Source organism: Mixophyes fleayi, chromosome 9, assembly GCF_038048845.1.
Source record: "Mixophyes fleayi isolate aMixFle1 chromosome 9, aMixFle1.hap1, whole genome shotgun sequence".
Taxonomy (NCBI): Eukaryota; Metazoa; Chordata; class Amphibia; order Anura; family Limnodynastidae; genus Mixophyes; species Mixophyes fleayi.
In genome coordinates this window covers 95883915-95903422 of record NC_134410.1, presented here as the reverse complement: position 1 = coordinate 95903422, position 19508 = coordinate 95883915, and the positions used below count along the sequence as shown (strand labels likewise).

At 38.5% G+C, this 19508-nt stretch overlaps 1 protein-coding gene across 1 annotated transcript in view; it reads left to right on the top strand.

Moving 5' to 3' along the window:
- PAPPA (pappalysin 1) overlaps nucleotides 1-19508 on the top strand; it is a 373767-nt gene that overhangs the window by 220804 nt on the left and 133455 nt on the right. Inside the window, exons 8-9 of the mRNA XM_075184705.1 lie at nucleotides 4533-4661; nucleotides 6112-6203. Coding sequence (XP_075040806.1) covers nucleotides 4533-4661; nucleotides 6112-6203 — 221 coding nt within the window. The remainder of the gene's footprint in view (nucleotides 1-4532; nucleotides 4662-6111; nucleotides 6204-19508) is intronic.

Genomic DNA, 19508 nt, shown 5'->3' with positions numbered 1-19508 from the left:
ACCAGGGGCTGTCATAACGATTAGTGCAGATGTAGGACCAGTGTTCTTATTGACACATATTGACTGCGGAAATCCACTGTAGAAGCCTGAATTATGAGTCTATTAGCTTGGTGGGATTGTTGCCCACCACTTTAGATGTCTGCAGAGCAGAGATATTTTACCTCTCTGTACCTACGCTTTGTGGACAGCACTTAAGTGATGCTAATTGGGAGAAATTTGTTACTTGCCTCCAGATCAGAAGATTTTCAAAATTTCTGGGACACTGGGAATCATAATCAAATCCAGGAGGCTCATAAAATATTTAGAAGACTTGGTAGGCCTGTAAAGAATTTTAGAGAAGAAAAACTCTCCACACTAGATATCAATAGTACTTGCTACAAGTCACCAATGTCATATCAATTATTATATATTCACTGCAAAAGGGGTTGGGTACAGGATCGTGATACTGGAATCGCCACCAGTTAGTACATCAACCCAAAAATACCGATCATTACATGTCCTACAATGAATAATTCTCAACTGACCTTAAAAATCACAAGTAATGTAGCCGACGGTGTTGAGGGACATTCCGAAGGGAAGAAATCACAACACACCTTTTACACCTCCCTTCTGTCCTTTTAGCGCTTTTAAAGCAGCAATTCCAGGTGTAGCCTAACCCTAACCGTAATCCTAACTCAGTTTAATTTAGTTAAGCGGCGGGACCCAGCATTGTCACTTTAAAAGCGCTAAAAGGACAGTCGCCATTTAAACAACGTGCCGTGATTTCTTGCCTTTGAAATGTTCTACAACACTGTCGGCTACGTTAATTGCAATTTTTAAGGTTATTCGAGATTTATTTATTGTCGGCCATGTAATGGTCGATATTTTTTGGTCGGTGTACTAACTGCCTGACTTAAATACTTCTAGAATCAATAAATTACACATATCTGAAAGAGCTATTTTCTCCCATTATAACTAGGGCATATATATTCTTATACAGATATTATTTCTTTATTTTCTTTAAAATATTTGCTAAACATAGTTATTATGAAGTTTATTCTTTCAGCTGGAGTTGATGCCACCTGGTAACCTGTATCTTTCTAACTGTAAAAATATTGTTAGTTAAATGTTAAATTGTTTTATAGATATTAGTATAATTAATTAGGTCACCACTAAGAAATCTTTTACAAGGTAAACCGTTTGTCAATTATTTTATTATATTTTAATCAATTCATTATTTTTATTAATAAAGTAGTATGTCTCTGAACCCTATTAAGTTATCCTATGTCTTTCTTAAACACAAGTCCTCCAAACTGTTCCTGGAGATATAAGGGTATATTTACTAAACTGCGGGTTTGAAAAAGTGGAGATGTTGCCTATAGCAACCTATCAAATTCTAGTTATCATTTCTTTAGTACATTCTACAAAATGACAGCTAGAACCTGATTGGTTGCTATAGACAACATCTCCACTATTTCAAACCCGCAGTTTAGTAAATGTGCCCCATAGTCTCAGAAGTGATTTATACAATGTCTAAATTACATTTCCTTTTCTTATAGTCTTCAAAAATAACTACTGTTAAGACCTTTACCATCTCAGATTTCCCCAATTATATCCCGATTAATTTATTTACTAATTTAGTAATGTATTTAATGTATTTTCAATTATGTTCAATTATTATTATTTACTTACATTGTTTCTACATTGAGCCTCATGTGCCATTTATATGCCTAACTTGTCATTTGGTCCAAATTCTTCTGTAGGGACTTCACGCCATGCTGCGTGTTAATAATCTTACAAAGCTTAGTATAGTCTGCAAATAGAAACCTTACTTTCTACACCTTCTACGGGGATCAGTAATACAACAAAAGTTTCTAGTATTGATTCCTGAGGCACCCACTAATAAACTTAACCCAACTTAGAGCAACCTTTTCCTCGGCGAGTTATCTATCCATGTTCATATTTTCCCCTAGTGCTGGTGATTTTATCTTGTGTACAAACATATTAAGTTAAACTGTATTGAATGCTTTTGCAAAATCCAAATATCATCAACTGCCTTGCCAAGGCCCAGTTTTCCTTACTTCCCAATAGAAACTGATTAGATTAGTTTAGCATGACTGGTTCTTTAAAATATAAGTTTGGACTCTTTCAGTGGCATATTTCTGGATGTTATCTCCTATAATCCATTTAAATATTTTACTCACCAATGACTCAGGCTCACTGGTCTGTTTATTTATTTACTGAATATAGCTCTAGGACAGGTGCTTTATTATTCTTAATGTTGTCTAATGGTCAATGTACTTAGTAATATCTAAAGGTAGACATCATTTGTACAAACACAGGAAAATAAATAATTTCTTCCATTTAATTCCCTCGGTTGATCTTTTAGTGGTCCAATGCTATTAGCTTTTAATTTTTTGCTATTTATATATTTGAAAAATAATATTTGCTCTAGTTAACAGTTACTCTATCAGTTTCTGTTTTTGCTAACCTGGTTTCTTATTTACAGGGTTTTTTTTAAAAAAAATTATATTTAAGTAATGATCTGTCTGTACCCTATTTTCTTCCTGCATCTTCCTCACTACTTTCTTATGCAGCCACATTGTTCTCTTTTTATTTCTATGACACTTGTTGCTATAAACATACATGCAGCAATAGTCATAAAAACTATATTTTTAAGTGTCCCAATTTTGCTTCCCTTTGAAAGAGAGGTATCCAATTCAATCAGCTTTCATGCTTGTTTGAATTAGGTGCAAGGAGTTTTCATGAGGTTGGTTCTTAAAAGATATCTACAAACAATGAACAGTTTTAGTCATAAATTACAGTCTGTATTGGACACATTAGAATGTATGCTCCTTGATCCATGTGTAGTCAATTGATGCAGGATTCATCAGATTTAATCCACAAGACATCTTGGTTGAAATCTTTGTTGGGGTGACACACATTTTCTTAAAAGAGAGTCTCTTATTTAGACCCTCCACTAGGCTTTGATTTGTTAAAAGTTTTAACCTATCAAAGATCATGGTGGAGATATATCCCCTACTACTTCAAATGTATCTAATAGTAAAAGAAAAAATGCATATTACATATTGTGGCAAGGATTAATGGTAGGAGAGCCTGGGGAGTATTTATTTACTGTCTTGATATTTATCTGTAACAATTACAAAAGTGTTTGACATTTGTTATTAGGCAATTGTTATAAAGGCAATTGTTATTATCCTCTGGAGCTCAAAAAGCATGTGAATGAAACAAGATGTATTCCAGAAATTGGAACACTACCACTAGTAAACGTTGATAGTGGGTATGATGACACTATTGCAGAATACCTATATTATGTAGCGAGGTACAGCAGGGATCTGTTTATTAGCTTATTGTTTTTATTCTGTTTATTACCATGGCCTATAAATTCAGATGTCTGCATTTGCAGATGGCAATGGTATGTTAGGTTATAAGCCTAGATGAGGATTGTAACATATTGCAAAAAGACTTGCACAAAACTACTCTTTGGCCAGAGAAGTGTCAGCTTGGGTCAATCTTTATTATTATTATTATTATTATTATTATTATTATTATTATTATTATTATTATCACTATTACTAATATCAACCCTTAAATAATTCCTAAATATCTGCTCCCACATGGTTTAGATAAAAGCCTAATGTAAGATAAATCAGAGAGGCTAATTATTGCAGAATACCGCAGTGCCTCAAATTAGAGTTTCTGAGCTTGATCCCGATAGCTAATGCAATCTGAAAATGGTGTTATCCTTTGGAGAAAGCTTCTCATGAGATGGATCTTTGGATACTTCCCCAGAAGGATTTACGTTCCTCCAATCCCTCCTATCGTTGATAGTATTCTGAGCATGTGCAACCTGATGGCCGATCATGCACAGTGCAAAAGCCAGGTCAGAACCTTTACTATAGACTCTTCATTGGTACAAGCTTCTATCAGAGCCACTATCTAGGTAGTACAATTTTAGGAAATAGGCACCTTTTTATTGAAATAAGAAATGCTCATTAATGTGCAGAAAATGTGAAAAGTCATTAATACACGTAGACATTGATAATAATTATCATATTCCGTAGTGCTTTACAATAGGGAACACACACTACTACTTTAGTACACAGTACTAAAACAATACTGGGTAATACAGACAGACAGAGTGGTAGGAGAGCCCTGCTCGCAAGCTATCTATAGTGTCTGCAAATATAGTTTTGTCACTGTTTAAGTCATCGAATAGACCATATATTAGACATGGGCTACCTCATTAATGAATGGTATGAAGGCATTCAATTATAAAGATAGCTAGATAAATTGGGATCCAAATTTGATAAATGTCCTGTAAAAAGGCAGTAAAATAATCTATATTTTTAACTACTACTAATTAAACAAAATTAACAAAAATATGTATACCATATTCCCACTGTACAGATACTTTAAGTGGTATTTCTTGATATTTTACTATTTGATTCATGCTTTGATTATATAATGAGTTATATTGTGTTATATTGAGTTATATAAGTGTATTTGTTTTTTTTTTGTTTTTTTTGCAGAGACCTAAAACATGGAAGTGTCTACAAGTACCAGATTGTGACAGTTACTGCAAATGGAGAGAGTAAGTCATCCCCAGAACTGATGTACCGTCATGGCAGCGGCTACTGCGGGGATGGAATAATCCAAAAGTAAGAGGTGCTTAAAGGATGGGACATTTTTCAGATGTAGCCATTTATACTGTCCATGGATTCAAGGTGCAGTTCTTTTTGGGAGAGGAATGTAATTTTACACTTTGGGATCACCTGTTATCAATCTTCTCCTATAAATTCATACCTGTAAATTTTTCGTCAAGCCCCTCTACCCTTAGGGGTTATCTCTTAGGAGTTACCTCAAATGCCTTCACGATAGGAACATTTTTGCAAGGGTGAAGTTGTTGTGAGTTCTTTGGAGGACCCGCCAGCTCTGCAATGTACAACCCTTAGTAAAAAAAACCCTAGCGCTGCCAAGGTTAATAGTGTTGCTATCATCCACCCCACACTTTTTATTTTAGGTTTTTTACTAAGGGTTGTACTTTATAGAGCTGGCGGGTCCTCGCATTGCCCGTTTAATGCCAGCAATGTGACTGTCACCATTTTAAGTGCTGGCAATTACACTGCCGACATTTTCTTCTGTCAGTGTTTCTACCAGGACTGTCGGAATTGTTGGGTATAAGTTTTTCGGTCAGTCTCTATTTCCTACATGTCGCTATTGTAGCGATCGGCATTTTAGTGTCGCTGTAACTCTTGTCGGCATTCTCGTCATCGTAATGATGACCACCATTGAACAAAGCAGGAGCTGCTGCCTTGTTCAGGTAAAAAGCATGTAGAAATGCATACATAAATACTTCTTTACAGCACCTTTTTGTGTTTACAATGCGTACCCTTTGAAAAAGATGTATGTTTGCAACGGTGTTGATGCATATCAGATCCACTGAAATGAAACAAGAAGCATTTGAAATAATGCATCAAAACTCAAGTTAAAAACATAAAAATGGAAATTTGGTGCAATGTATTGTATTTCTACATCCATTTGCATGTGCTTAACTTGTGCTACAAATTCATGTTAAATGCATAATTTTAACACCAATGGGTACATAGCATAACATGACTTGGTAAGGCTAAATAGCCCTTTAAACCATATGGGAACTAAGTGGCTGCAATATCCCATTACCCTTATTGGTTATTAATCTTGATACACTATTTAACCCTGTTTTCAATCCAAAATCTTATATTGAAATAATTGGGTAGTATAATTTCTTATTCCTAGGGTTTTCAACCTCCAATTTCAGACTTGTTAAGTGTTTTGTGGCAAATATATATATTCATCTTGTCTAACAGTCTCATGCTGTGCTGCCATATAACATAGATAGATTATGACATATTTAAAAGCTTTGGTTCTATCTATCTATCTATCTATCTATCTATCTATCTATCTATCTATTTATCTATCTATCAATCTATCTATCTATCCCCATTTGTTTTACACCCTTCATAACTGTGTTAATGGGGTAAATACTGTCACAACTCTCCAATCAGTAAGTTTGTTTATATTATTACACTCTTTCATATCATGGCTGAAATCTACATCTTCCTCCTTCAGGGACCTGGGTGAGGAATGCGATGACATGAACAAGATAAATGGTGATGGCTGCTCTCTCTTTTGTCACCAGGAGGCATATTTCCACTGTCTGGGTAAGTTGCAATCATTGTAGGGACAATAAGGGTCATCTATTTACTGCATAGCCTAAATACTTCTGTATATACAAAGCACTTTTCAAAGTGCCCACAGATTGCATGGTCTTTGCCTATTTTTAGGGATGCTGGAGATGCCATAACCTCTTCTGAGCTGGTGCGTGCTGGACCACACATGCTGAAATAGGTCTGCTCCACTCTATTGAGAGCAGAGTGGGGGGCTTGGGCAGTACAACTGCATCAGCGAGACCCTACCCAAATTTTGCTATGGGGCCCGACGATACACTATTCAGTCCCTAGTGCACAGTGTATCCCATTATAAGTAAAACAATGAGAACTGCTGCAACATGAAGTGAAGATGAACACTCAGGGGTTAATATTTAAAGCTGAGAGTTTTCTGGCGGGTTTGAAAAGTAGAGATTCTAGCTATCATTTTGTAGACTGTACTAAATAAATGATAGCTAGAATCTGATTGTTTTTCCAAACCAACCGTAAAACTCTCAGCTTGATACATTTACCCCTCCGTTTCAGAACCGTTCAGAAGCCTTCAATGTTGAAAACTGGTGTAATGTAGGATTATTATTATTATTATTATCATTTATTTGTTAGGCGCCACAAGGTATCCGCAGCGCTGCACACAGTACTAACAGTAGACTATACAGGGTGAAACCATAGAGAACAATGAACAAAAAGTACCAATACTTCAGAAACTCTGGGCAGTCATATGCAGTAAAGACGGAGCGAAAGAACAGGTATGGAGACAGGAAGGGAGGGGGCCCTGCTCATACGAGCTTACATCCTAAGGGAGGGTAAACAGACCAGGCACAAGAGGAGCCAGTTGATGCAAGGGGAGAGAAGGGAGGACGAGCTGAAAGTAGGAGATGGGGGTTAAGTAGATGGTTGGTAGGCTTTGAGGAAGAGGTGAGTTTTGAGTACATGTTTGAAGGAGCACAGAGTAGGAGAGAGACGGATGGAACGAGGGAGGTCGTTCCAGTGAAGGGGGGCTGCACGGGAAAAGTCTTGGATTCTGGAGTGGGAAAAGGTAATAAGAGTGGAGGAGAGGCGGCAGTCATTGGCCGAGCGCAGGGAGCGAGCAGGAGTGTGAATGGAGAGTAGGCTAGAGATAGGAAAATCATATAACCACATATGATCATATGACTACATCACCTTGATTCACTGGTCATACTTTGTTGCCTGTGCACTTCCATGTGGCATATAATATTTATTACAATAGAAGTTACTTTGGAATCAGGAAAGTATGTCTTTACAATCTGCAGAATTTCCATCCATTGCTTTTTGTGCATTATATATGTTAAACATATGATATATCTTTGCATTGCTGTAATATTTTTTTGTTTTTATTAATTGTTAGTTTTGTTCAACCTGCAGTATTGTATTTTGTAATTGCAAGGCTTGGTACCTGCAGATGGCATTTTCTCCTTGTCTGATTCAGAAATCTGTTATCTAGCCACAGTAGTTTCAATTTGACCTTTCCATTGGATGGTTGCTTCATTGTAAACAGGGATTCTATCTGCCTCTCTGTCCTGCAAATAGACAACCATCACTCAAACAATGCCAAGGAATGGAGAGAAAATGTCTTCAACCTTTTATTTAAAATTTCAGATTTTATTATTTAAGGTTAGGGTCGTACCAGGGCAACCCATTGCAGACTAATCCATGTATACCACTCCAGATAATCCACAATCCATGGGTCACGTTAACAGTGTCTATCAATCGGCCATCTGATGCCTTCCATCACAAACACAAATGACAAATCCAAACCAGGGTATAATATTATTAATAGTATTATTATTATTATTATTATTATTATTATCATCATTATTATTATTATTATTTTTTATTTATAAGACGCCACAAAGCGTTTTCAGTGACGCACATGACACATACAGAAAGTATTGATCCGTAACACACAACAAAATACCAAGACCAGACATACTGAATGAATAATAATACAAGTAACATGGCAATGCAGATCGAGTTATTTGCGGGACAGTGAGAGAGAGTGATGATAGTATTCAGCGAGAAGTAGGCCTAAGCTTAAGAAAACAGGGCTAGGGAAGCAGACCAATCGGTACAGAGGTTGATGGAATATTTGAAGGAGAACACAAGGAATGACGGTCCTGCTTGTGATAGTTTACATCCTAAAAAGAAAGGAGGAGACACAAAAAGGGTGGTACTGACTGAAGGAGTGGGAGTGAAAGCTTGGACAAGGGAGTTAAGAGGAAGGCTGATAGGCTTTAATAAAGAAATTAGTCTTAATGGCACGCTTGAAGCCTTTGAGAGTAGATGCTAACCTTATGGAGTGTAGGAGACCATTCTAAAGCTGTGAAGCAGCCCGTGCAACATCTTGGAGGCGGGAGTGGAAAAAGGTGATCAGTGAAGTAGTGAGGCAGTGGTTAATGTATGGGGGGTATTGATCGAGAGCTTTGAAGTTGAGGGTGAGGAGTTTAAATTTAATTCTGTAGGCCTTGGGAAGCCAATGTAGGGACTGGTGGAGGGAAACAGCAGAGATAGAGCGGCAGGAGAGAAAAATAAGTCAGACAGCGGCATTAAGGATAGACTGAAGAGGGGCAAGGTGAGAGTCAGGTAGACCAGAGAGAAGGAGTGTGAGAAATAAAAGGAGAGTGAATAAGAGTGAATAATAGCTTTTATTTATCTACCTCCACCCTGTCATGCAAACACTGTTCATCTCCTCCCCTCCCACCTCTCACCTGGTCGCATCCACCTCCCAGTCTCATGTTATTTCCAAATTACCTGAACTGTTAACAGCCACTTAACCATTACAACCCCCAAACTGCCTTATGGTCCCACTAAACACATTGGGACCCGTGGACGGTTACCTGCAATGGTCATGGCTCTTCCTGCTGACTCCTGGGGGCTTTATTTCAGTTTGATGAACTAGTAATTTTTAGGTCAAATTGTCTATTTTCTTTACTTGCAGTTGGTGACAATGACGGAGTGGATGACTTATAACAAGTAGCTAATTTTCTCACATTCTGCTGCATCAAGTATACTTTTTTTCTGTGGGACAGGGAGGTTAAACAGGATGCATGCCTCAGCAAATTTATATTTTTCAGCAGAACAAATATCTTTACCTTTTCCTTTCAGCTACTAATATGATGACAGCATTATCATCACTTTTGTCTTTGCACACATAGAATGCAATTTAATTTTCCATAACCAACTGTATTACCAACAGCACCAGTAACAATATTTTTGTGTATTATTTTCTCTGATTGGTAGTTTTATTGCATATTGATTAGCAACATTTTTGCACTACTTGTGATACCATTATCACATGTATGTACTGTTTATCCAGATCAATGTTCCTACTAAATTGAAATAAGCTGAAAGCTGATGAGAACAACATCCTGTATTACTGAATTAATGATTAGCTCTTCAGTGGCACACTTTATAGAATAACTGTGCAATAGTCAGATAAAGTTATTTAGGGGACAATGAGTGAGTGAGTGTGATGGTAATGTCCAACATGAAGTGGGCCTGGGATAGGAAAGCAGGCCTAGAGGTACAGAGGGTAATGCAATATTAGAAGGAGAACAAGAGGAAAGAGGGTCCTGCTCATGAGAGCTTACATCCCAAAGGATGTATGAAGGGGTGGTATTGTTAAGGGCTTTGTTGGTAAGGGTCAATAATTTGAATTTGATTCTGGAGGATGCAAGAAATCTGTATAGTAATTTGCAAAGTTGTGTGGCAGATGTAAAGTGGCAAGAGAGGAAGATCAGTCTTAAGCATTTAAGATGGATTGAAGCATGATTAGGTGGGTGAGGAGAAGGCCAGATAGGAGGAGATTGCTGTTGTCCAGACAGAAGTTGATGAGACAGTGGATAAGACATTTGGTAGCATATAGGGTAAAAGTAGGGCATATTCTAAGCAACTTAGTTCTCCAAGAGAAGAAGTGTAAAGTGAGAATTGAAGAGAGCTGAGTACAACATCCTGAGAGATCCCAACAGGTTGAGAGAGTAGAGGAGTGGATGTGCCAGAAGTAAAGACGCTAAGTGAGTGTTCCGATAGGTAGGAAGTGAACTAGGATAAAACTGTGTCACAAAGCCCAATGGAGTGAAGAGTATATATTTCGAAAACAGCTAAGAGGTCCAAGAGGAAGAGTACGGAGAAGTGACCATTTGCTGAATGTAGATCATTGATCACTTTTTAGAGTGCAGTCTCAGTAGAATGAAAGAGAAGGAAGCTCAATTGCAGAGAGCATGTTTAAAATAGCTTTTGAAATTGATGTCAGCAGTCATATGACCAAAAGCACAAATTACTCATTCAGTCGTACTCCCGCTTAAGTAGCAGAATGGGGCAGTGATGGAGTGCAGAAAGAGCCGAGGCTGGCATCAGAACCTGTGGGGCAGAAGGAGTCTGCCGCACACTGGGTCTGGTAAGTGACATGCCAGACTCTGGGTCCAGCTAGTAACACTTAATGTGGTGACTGCACTGGCAAGGACTGAAGTGATTGTATATTTGTAGAAAGAAGCAACCAAAACAGGGCAGGACAGGGTAGACATTGGAGAGAATAACTGCTTTAACTGTCCCTCCGATTTTGGTAGACATACAGCTTCCCGAGACCTGGAGAGGTAGATCAGGACAAGGGTAGTACTCCAAGGATCGATTGTTCCTTCCTGGTCACTTGGCAGAGACCTAAGTCTCAATGCCAGCCTGGCTTCAGCTGTCACTGGTTAGTGAATGCCAATTTGCGGTTCTTAGGAGCTGTCTTTTAAAGGCAGAAGTGTCCTTCTGAGGAGTCCCAGGACCTGCCTGTTTGGTCCTTTTCTGTGTTTACCTTTTCACAGATAGCAGATTATTTTTTCCTTTTTTTTTTGGCTATACAACTGAGTTTGCGTAAACAGGAGAGATCATATTCCAGAGACATTACATTTATATACAAAATGTAGTCCCCAGTAAATAAGCATTCTATTTATGGACCTTTTCCCTATCTTAACACATGATACTGCCTGGTGTGATGAACATTCATACAGGAATGGTGCACAATAATCCATACTTGCCAACTTTCCTGGAATGTCCGGGAGACGCCCCCGCATTTTGCGAGAGTTTCCCGGACTCCCGGGTGAGTGTGGCAACCTCCCGAATTCTGCCCATTTCACTAGGAAGTGCCCCATTTCCTAGTGAAGTGGGCAGAATTAGCTCCCAAAATGACGCCCACCTCCCATGACAGGCTCCCAGAGACCAACTATTCAAAGTTGGTAAGTATGCAATAATCCTTTGTCTAGGCTGAAACAATGGCTTAATTTGCATGTATACACATAATAAGAAAGCCATGCTGCCTGAGATATTATAAATAAAAAATACAATATATACCAGTTTAAATATGATTGGCAAATATGGGAAACCAGAGAGTTAGAAAAATTACGTTTTTATAGTCCACACTTTGTGCGAAAAGAGGTGCAGACTAGTTAATGTTATATTAATACTTCGTTTCATCACACTCCCCCTGACAGGTGTAGCTGCAGCTGTCTTGAATTCTATATATGGAGCAAGTACGTGAACACACCTTTACTATACTTGGTCTATATTTAAATGCCCCCCCCTGTTAAAAGCATAGTGTCTGCAAAGAGACATAACTAACCCTTTTTTAGAATATGCGCACTAGGGAAATGCTTATTTTACGCAAATATTATAGGCTCTGCATGAGGCCTCACTGATCTATTAGCTCATGTAGGGGCAGCACGGTGGCTCAGTGGTTAGCTCTTTTGGCTCACAGCACTAGTGTGATGAGTTCAATTCCTGACCATGGCCTTATCAGCGTGGAGCTTGTATGTTCTCCCTGTGTTTGCGTGGGTTTTCTCCGGCGGCTCCGGTTTCCTCCCACAGTCCAAAAACATACTAGTAGGTTAATTGGCTGCTATCAAATTGACCTCTGTGTGTGTGTTTGTGTTTAGGGAATTTAGACTGAAAGCTCCAGTGGGGCAGGGACTGATGTGAATGAGTTCTCTGTACAGCGCTGCAGAATTAGTGGCGCTGTATAAATGATGATGAGCATCAGAATGTGTGGTACATACAGCATATATATTTTGATTGAAAATAGGTTGCTTAGATGTTAGCAACAATCAAACATATTTTATTGTTGGGAGAAATGTGAAAGTAAACTAGTCACCTTTATGCAAACTAGAGATGGTCACTGACCCTGTGTTTTGGTTTTGGTTTTGGATCTGGATTACCTTCTTGTTTTGGCAAAACCGCCCTTGCGTGTTTTGGTTTTGGTTTTGTTTGGTTTTGTTTTGCAATTTAGTTTAAAAATCAATTTTTTTTCGGGCTAAAATAACCTAATTTAGTGCTCCACCTGTTTCTTGGATAAGTGAGGTAATTCTAATGCTAAAAAATTATGAAAAAAACAGTTTAATTCCCTGGTAGGCCATCCTTAATTTTACACACAAACCAGATTGTCTAATCTCTTCATCTTTGCCTATTGGCAATGCAGCCATCGTCTTTGGGTGTACATTACACCCTACACTTATAGTTAAATATAAAAAGAAGCAGCCTGCAAAGACAATTTTATAAATACAAATGGGCAAAGCAGATGTTGTGTTTGGGTGTATAATTTCCCCCTAGATTAAAATACAAATAGACAAAGGGAGTTTGTATATCACCCCCTCCACATATAGTTAAATAGAAAAGAAGACAGCCTGCTTAGACTGTACAATAAAAATAGAAATGGACAAAGGCAGTTTGGTGTCTGTCTGTATAGGCCCCCTCCACTTGTAGTTAAATAGAAAAAAGACAGCCAGTATAGACTGTACAATAAAAATAGAAATGCACAAAGGTAGTTTGGTGACTGTCTGTATAGCCCCCCCCCCCCTCCACTTGTAGTTAAATAGAAAAAAAGCAGCCTGCATAGACTGAACAATAAAATAGAGATGGACAAAGCAGTTTGGTTTCTGTCTCTATAGGCCCCCCTCCACTTGTACTTAAATAGAAAGAAAGCAGCCTGCATAGACTGAACAATAAGATAGAAATGGACAAAAGCAGTTTGGTTTCTGTCTCCATAGGCCCCACTCCACTTGTACTTAAATCGAAAAAAGCAGCCTGCATAGACTGAACAAAAAAATAAAATGGACAAAGGCAGTTTGGTGTCAGTCTGTATCAGAACCCCCCTCCACTTGTAGTTAAATAGAAAAAATTCAGCCGTTATATACTGTACAATATAAATAGAAATGGACAAAGGCAGTTTGGTGTCTGTCTGTGTATGACACCCTACACTTATAGTGGAATTGACAAAACAGCAGACTTTCTGCACCAGAAAAAAAAAAATTCTCACTGGGGAATATGGGACACCCCAAAGCACTTGTAGTACAAAATATTAAATAGATAGTGCTGCTAGATAATACTTTCTGCAGCCAGAAAATAGTTTCTGTAGGAGGGAATATGAGACCCCAAACAGTTGGTAATGTTTGCAAAAATGCCTACTTTATCCTCCTCTCTTCCTGCTATAACAATTGCTAGAAGAATTTCAAGAATAATTGCAAGAATAATGTATAGAATAATTGCTCTGTCCCTGCTCTAATGCTGCCTGCGACCTAACCCTTCTCTCTCCCTCTGTCAAATGGCGATGAATTGCTGTGGAGGCAGGTATTTAAGGATTTCAAATCTCGCGAGAACCGAGCTCTGAGATCCGACGACATCACAATGACGTTTTGCCTCGATTTCTAAACCGAATTGGCGCCAGAGTCGGATAGGTGATGTTCGGGCGTGTTCGGTTCTCGGGGAATCGAGCCCGCCCATCTCTAATGCAAACTTACATTGGTGTTTTTAGAACATCTTACTATTTGCGTCTTTGACTTTCTGCTAAGTACAAAAATGTTGTGATTTCCTTGCCTTACCTCAAAGCACATCAATAGTGACCAATTTTTTTACACAACTTAAACGCTGCTGAATCTGTTTCTTCCACTTCATCTGCTTATTGAAGCAAGTTGTTGGCAGTTAGGTATGAAGGGATCATCAAGATGAGCAATTAGGTGGGTCAGAATTTGCATACACAGTTTTCCAAATAATGTGCCTGATGCCTCTGCGATATTCAGAGCACTTTGCTCATGTTGCTTTCTATTTAGAACACAAAGTGGGCAAATATTGGTGCACTGCTGCCTAATCACTTGCCTGAACAAGCTCATAATATCAGCAGCGAAAGGCGGAAAAAAAAAACCTTAAACAAATTTATGGAATAAATAGAAAACATGCAACCCCAGTAAATTGACATGATAAATAAAAAGCTCGCTTTTATTGAATTTTATCAAGGTCATCACCTCTGAATTGGATGATGGTTTAGTTAAGATTTAGATCACCCCCACTACCACCTCCTCCTACCCTTTCCCTGTCTCTATTGTTGACAGGTACATTTTGTCTTTATTCCTTGGCTACGTTCTCTGGATAGTTTGCAGACATTAGGGCCTGTAAATTAATTAGGATATTTCGTGTTTTCCCTCAGCCTTGCTCTAATCAGATAATGCTACAATAGCCTATCCAAGAAGAAGCATATTGACTCAGTCAGACTGTCCTGGCCTTTCAAGAACACAATGCTTGGGGAGAGGAAAAAAAAAACAAGATTGATCATCTTTGTTATAATTCCAAGTAAACTAGGTAAAATATTGTACAATAATTTTAAGTATTGAATGTGAAGGTGAAATGGATGGATGAAAAAATAGTATTTTACGATTTTTAAAGGCTAATTCTGTCTTTTGTGGTCTTCATACTGTGTATTTTACAGTGCAGGGTCACTTCTCATAAATAATCCTCCTACTTAGCTGCATTAGTTAGAAAATACTCTAGTAGTCTAATATAGCAGTTTATATTTGATAAATAATCTTTGGGGACAACAGACGTTAAATACACAACAGTGATGGAAATTATAGCAACGCCTGCCTCTTACCAATAGAGTAATATAGATATTACAAATATATAAAAAAATATAAAAAAAATACACTAAGTCCATCAATCAATGAAATCTTATAAATTTAATGCAAAAACACATAATGACGACAATAATTGTTAAACACTCATTTTAATAAAGGGCAAATCACTAATAGTCCCCCAGTTTCTTTTCAGTGTACACTGATTAAATATTACAAAGCAGCTGCTGATATTAAGATAATATCTCTCTCTCTATCAGAGAAAACTGGGAACAATGTATAAATCATCATCATCATCACCATCACCCTTTATTTATATAGCGCCACTGATTCCGCAGCGCTATTGGAGCTTACAGTCTAAATCCCCTAACATACACACAGACAAACTAGGGTCAATTTTGATAGCAGCCAATTAACCTACCAGTATGTTTTTAAATCACTTCTGATTTAAAACACCCATCACCCCTGTAATTGATTTGTTGATTTCAGCAACCAAAATTCACAAAATTTGTTCAACCAATCCAAAGTGAAACACAATATGTATCAGAAGAAGTTGTTATGAAAATAGATTGGAATATGTAATTTAAAAGCAATTCTTTACTATTGCTTTAAATATGATTTAAATATCACACTGAAAATCTTCAAATAACACACAAGTTGTGCACTGTTGCTATACAGCACAAATATAGCTTTGGCACAAATTAATTCCATAATTGGCTGTAGATTTAGGCAGTTTAGTATGTAGATGAATCACTACATCTGTATGCAGGCTCACACAACTTAGGGGTAAATGTATGAATCTCCGGATTCTTCATCTCCGGCGTGTTTCCCTTTACAATGCAGCGTCGCTTTAAATTTAAGCGCTGAAGAGGCTGAACACGTCGGAGATGAAGAATCCGGAGATTCATACATTTACCCCTTAGTGTGAGTGGCTATTGAAGAAATGTTACCGTTTGTATGCTTTATTAATAAGGGCCCTGTGTGAAACAAGATTACATGTTACAGCTGGTAAATAGGTGGCTCAGTGGAGTTATCACTACTAAAGGAACCGCATTGGAACCATTGCAACAAAAGTGCAGTTTGGGTTTCTTCTGGGTGCTCCAGTTGCCTCAGACACTCCAGAAACATACTGGTAGGTTAATTAGCTGCTGACAAATTTAACCCTAGGATGTGTGTACCCGTGTGGTAAGGAATATAGATTGCGCTCCACTTGGGCAGGGACAGGAAGTGATGTGAATGATTAAATATTATCTTCTAAGCACTGTGTAATATGAAGGATATATATAATAAACTGTTGAATAAATAAATAAATATTATAATTTGTAGTTTGTCTACATAGACATTTTTGTAGCGTTACATAGGTGTATTGTATGCCAGTTCTGGAGACTGAAAAATATATTTTAAAAAAACGCAAAAACACAGTTGTTTTTTTAAAAAAAGGTTTAATAGCATTTAAGAACAAAAAATGCTTAGCTTGGATTCTCTTTTTTAATTTGCAAGGGATTTCTTGGGACTCTGTATTGTGTCCACTATTCTCCCCATACTATCTTTTTCTGGAAGAGCTTATTAGGTCATTTGGCTTCAATCATCATTTTTATACAGATGATACCATAATGAGCTGTTTCTTACCAGACCACAGATAATTTTCTGATAGGCTAACATCATAGTTGATGGCTCTCCCATCAATTACATTAGATCCCACATGTTGCGTGAAGGTTACTTGTGATTACTCTTTCTCCTTATCTATTTACATTAGCACTTCTGCTGGAATTACTTCAAAAAGGATGCAACTCTCACAAATCCCCTTTTTCTCTCTTGCTTGGACTATTCTACCCTCCTGCTAATCAGCCTATCTATGTCTTATCTTCCATAGACTATACTTAATTCTGTAGGTATGAATGTCTGCATCTCCCCCTGATCTCTTTTTAGAATGGTCTCAAATCTTTGTCATAGCTTCCTATTATCAATTGCATGACCTACAAACTCCTAATTATCACCTTCAAAGCCCTACACTCACACATTCAGTGAATATAAAAAGTCTACACACCCTGTATGACTTCCTAGCAGTTTCCTTGGTTGCGTTTTACTGAGATAGCCATGGTCCACAAGGATCTACTTGTTGAATGGTACCAATCAGGAGAGGGGTGTACAAGGCATAGAGCACTGTGGAAACTATCATCTGTAGGTGGAGAAATTGTGGCACAGCAAGAACATTGATCAGGACATCACTCCAAAGTTGATGACAGGACAAGGAAAAAAACTGTTCAGAGAGGCTACCAAGAGGCCTACAGCAACATTAAAGGAGCTACAGGAATTTTTGGCAGGAGCTGGTGTCTCCCATCATGTGACAACAATCATGTCTGGGCTATAGTGTAAGGTGGTAAGACAGAAGTAATTTCACACAAAAAAGAACAGCCAAGCCTATACAACGTTTAGAAAATCATGTAAAATGATGTCTAATGGTCTGATGAGCTGAAGGCTGAACTTTTTGGCCTTAATTATAAAAGTTTTTTTTGTCGCAAATATAACACAGCTCATCACCCAGTCCTACCGGAAAGCATGGTGGTGGTAACATCATGCTTTGAGGCTACTTCTCTTCAGTTAGGACACGGGCTATAGTCAAGATAGAGGTCATAAAGAGTAGCTCCAAATATCAAGATATTAATCTTAAGTGGAAGGGAAATTTCCAACAAGATAACAATCCAAAGCACACATTCAACTAACTCTTCGGTGTAAATGTATCATATAGAGATTTTGACAAATTGCCAATATCCGGCGACATTGCATGGTAAATTTGCATGGTAAATTTTGTCTTCGAAGCGATAGCTTCGAAGACAAAACTTCCCTTTAAGGCTATTGCCGCTTTAAATTTACCATGCAAAGCCGCAGAATATCGGCAATTTGCAAAAATTGCTATTTGATACATTTACCCCCTGGAATGACTTCATAAAAGGAAGATCAAAGTCTTGGAATGACACTGTCTTAGCCCAGACTTCAACCCTATTGAAAGCTTGTGGAAAGATATAAATAGGGATGTGCACAAGAGATCCCCCTCACATGTGAGAAGTTATACAAAAAAGCTCACTATACTAAAAGCCAAACGTGCTTCAATAGAGTATTAGGTTAGGGGTGTGCACATTTATGTAAACAGGGTAACGTATTTTATTTTCACTTTTCTTTGCTGACCATGGCTATCCCAAAATTTCTTTAGATGATGCCAAGTGTATGCCAATTAGAGATGCTCAGAACTCCAAGAACCGAGTCCATCCAAACTTTGCAGATCCGAGTACCGAACCGAGCCGGCTAGGTAATTTCGCTCGCCCTCAGAAGGGAAAACAAGGCAAAACATCATTGTTGCATCGAGGGATCTTGCGCGTTTTGGATTCTATAAGTACCGCTATCCACGGCGATCTAGCACCATATCACAGAGAGACTCACAAGGGGTAGCACAGTTCTTGGCAGTCTCTAGTGCAGTTTAGGCAGCATCATATCTAAAACAGAAAGAGGAGGGGTGGCAGTTTTCTTAAAAGTCTCCAGTGACATTCTACTGAGTTATAGCTCACACAGAAACAGGAGAGGTCCCAGTGTTGTTGCCAGTCTACAGTCTACGTGCCATTGCTCCATTGCTAATTGTCATTGCTGAAATAGAAATAATAGGGCTGTCAGTGTTCTTCAAAATCTGGCTTCACATTGTGCTGTGTTATTATAGCTCAAACAGAAACAGGAGATGTGTCAGTGTTTGGTGCTGAAACAGAAATTCAAATAATAGTGCTGGCAATGTTTATAAAAGTTTCCAGTGACATTTTACTGTGCCAAAGCTCATACAGAAAAAGGATAGGTGGCAGAGTCCTTGTCACTCTCCAGTCTACAGTAACATTGTTCTTGTCATTCTCTAGTCTCACTGCTGTTGGTCACACAGAAACAGGGGTAGCAGTGTTCTTGTCAATGTCTAGTCTCAGTCATGATAATACTAATCCCTTTGTTACGAGCCGCGGCGGCTCTGGGCACTGCTGTGACTCGCTCCCCTCTGTCTCCCGGCATCCCGGCCGTCGTCATGACGACCGGGACGTCACTTCTGCCTTACCCCAACCGTTGCCAAGGCAACGGTCGGGACGCTATTAGATGCAGCACCGCGTCCCGGCATTCAGGGTAGCCGGGCGTGCGCGCTAATCAATACCTTAGCCTCAGGTGGCTAAATGTAGGTCCTGCCCCCAGTCCCTTTCCATTGGCTAGGGCGCATTTATAAGGCAGGGAGAGGCAATCCTCCCTGCCGGTTATAGTTCCTGCTTGCTGCTACTAGCCTGCTATAGTTCTTGCTCTTGTTACTATTGGATTTGATTTATTGTTGCCGACCTTTGCCTGTTACCTGACTTCATTTGATTGCCTGTGCCCCTAGACCCTTTTG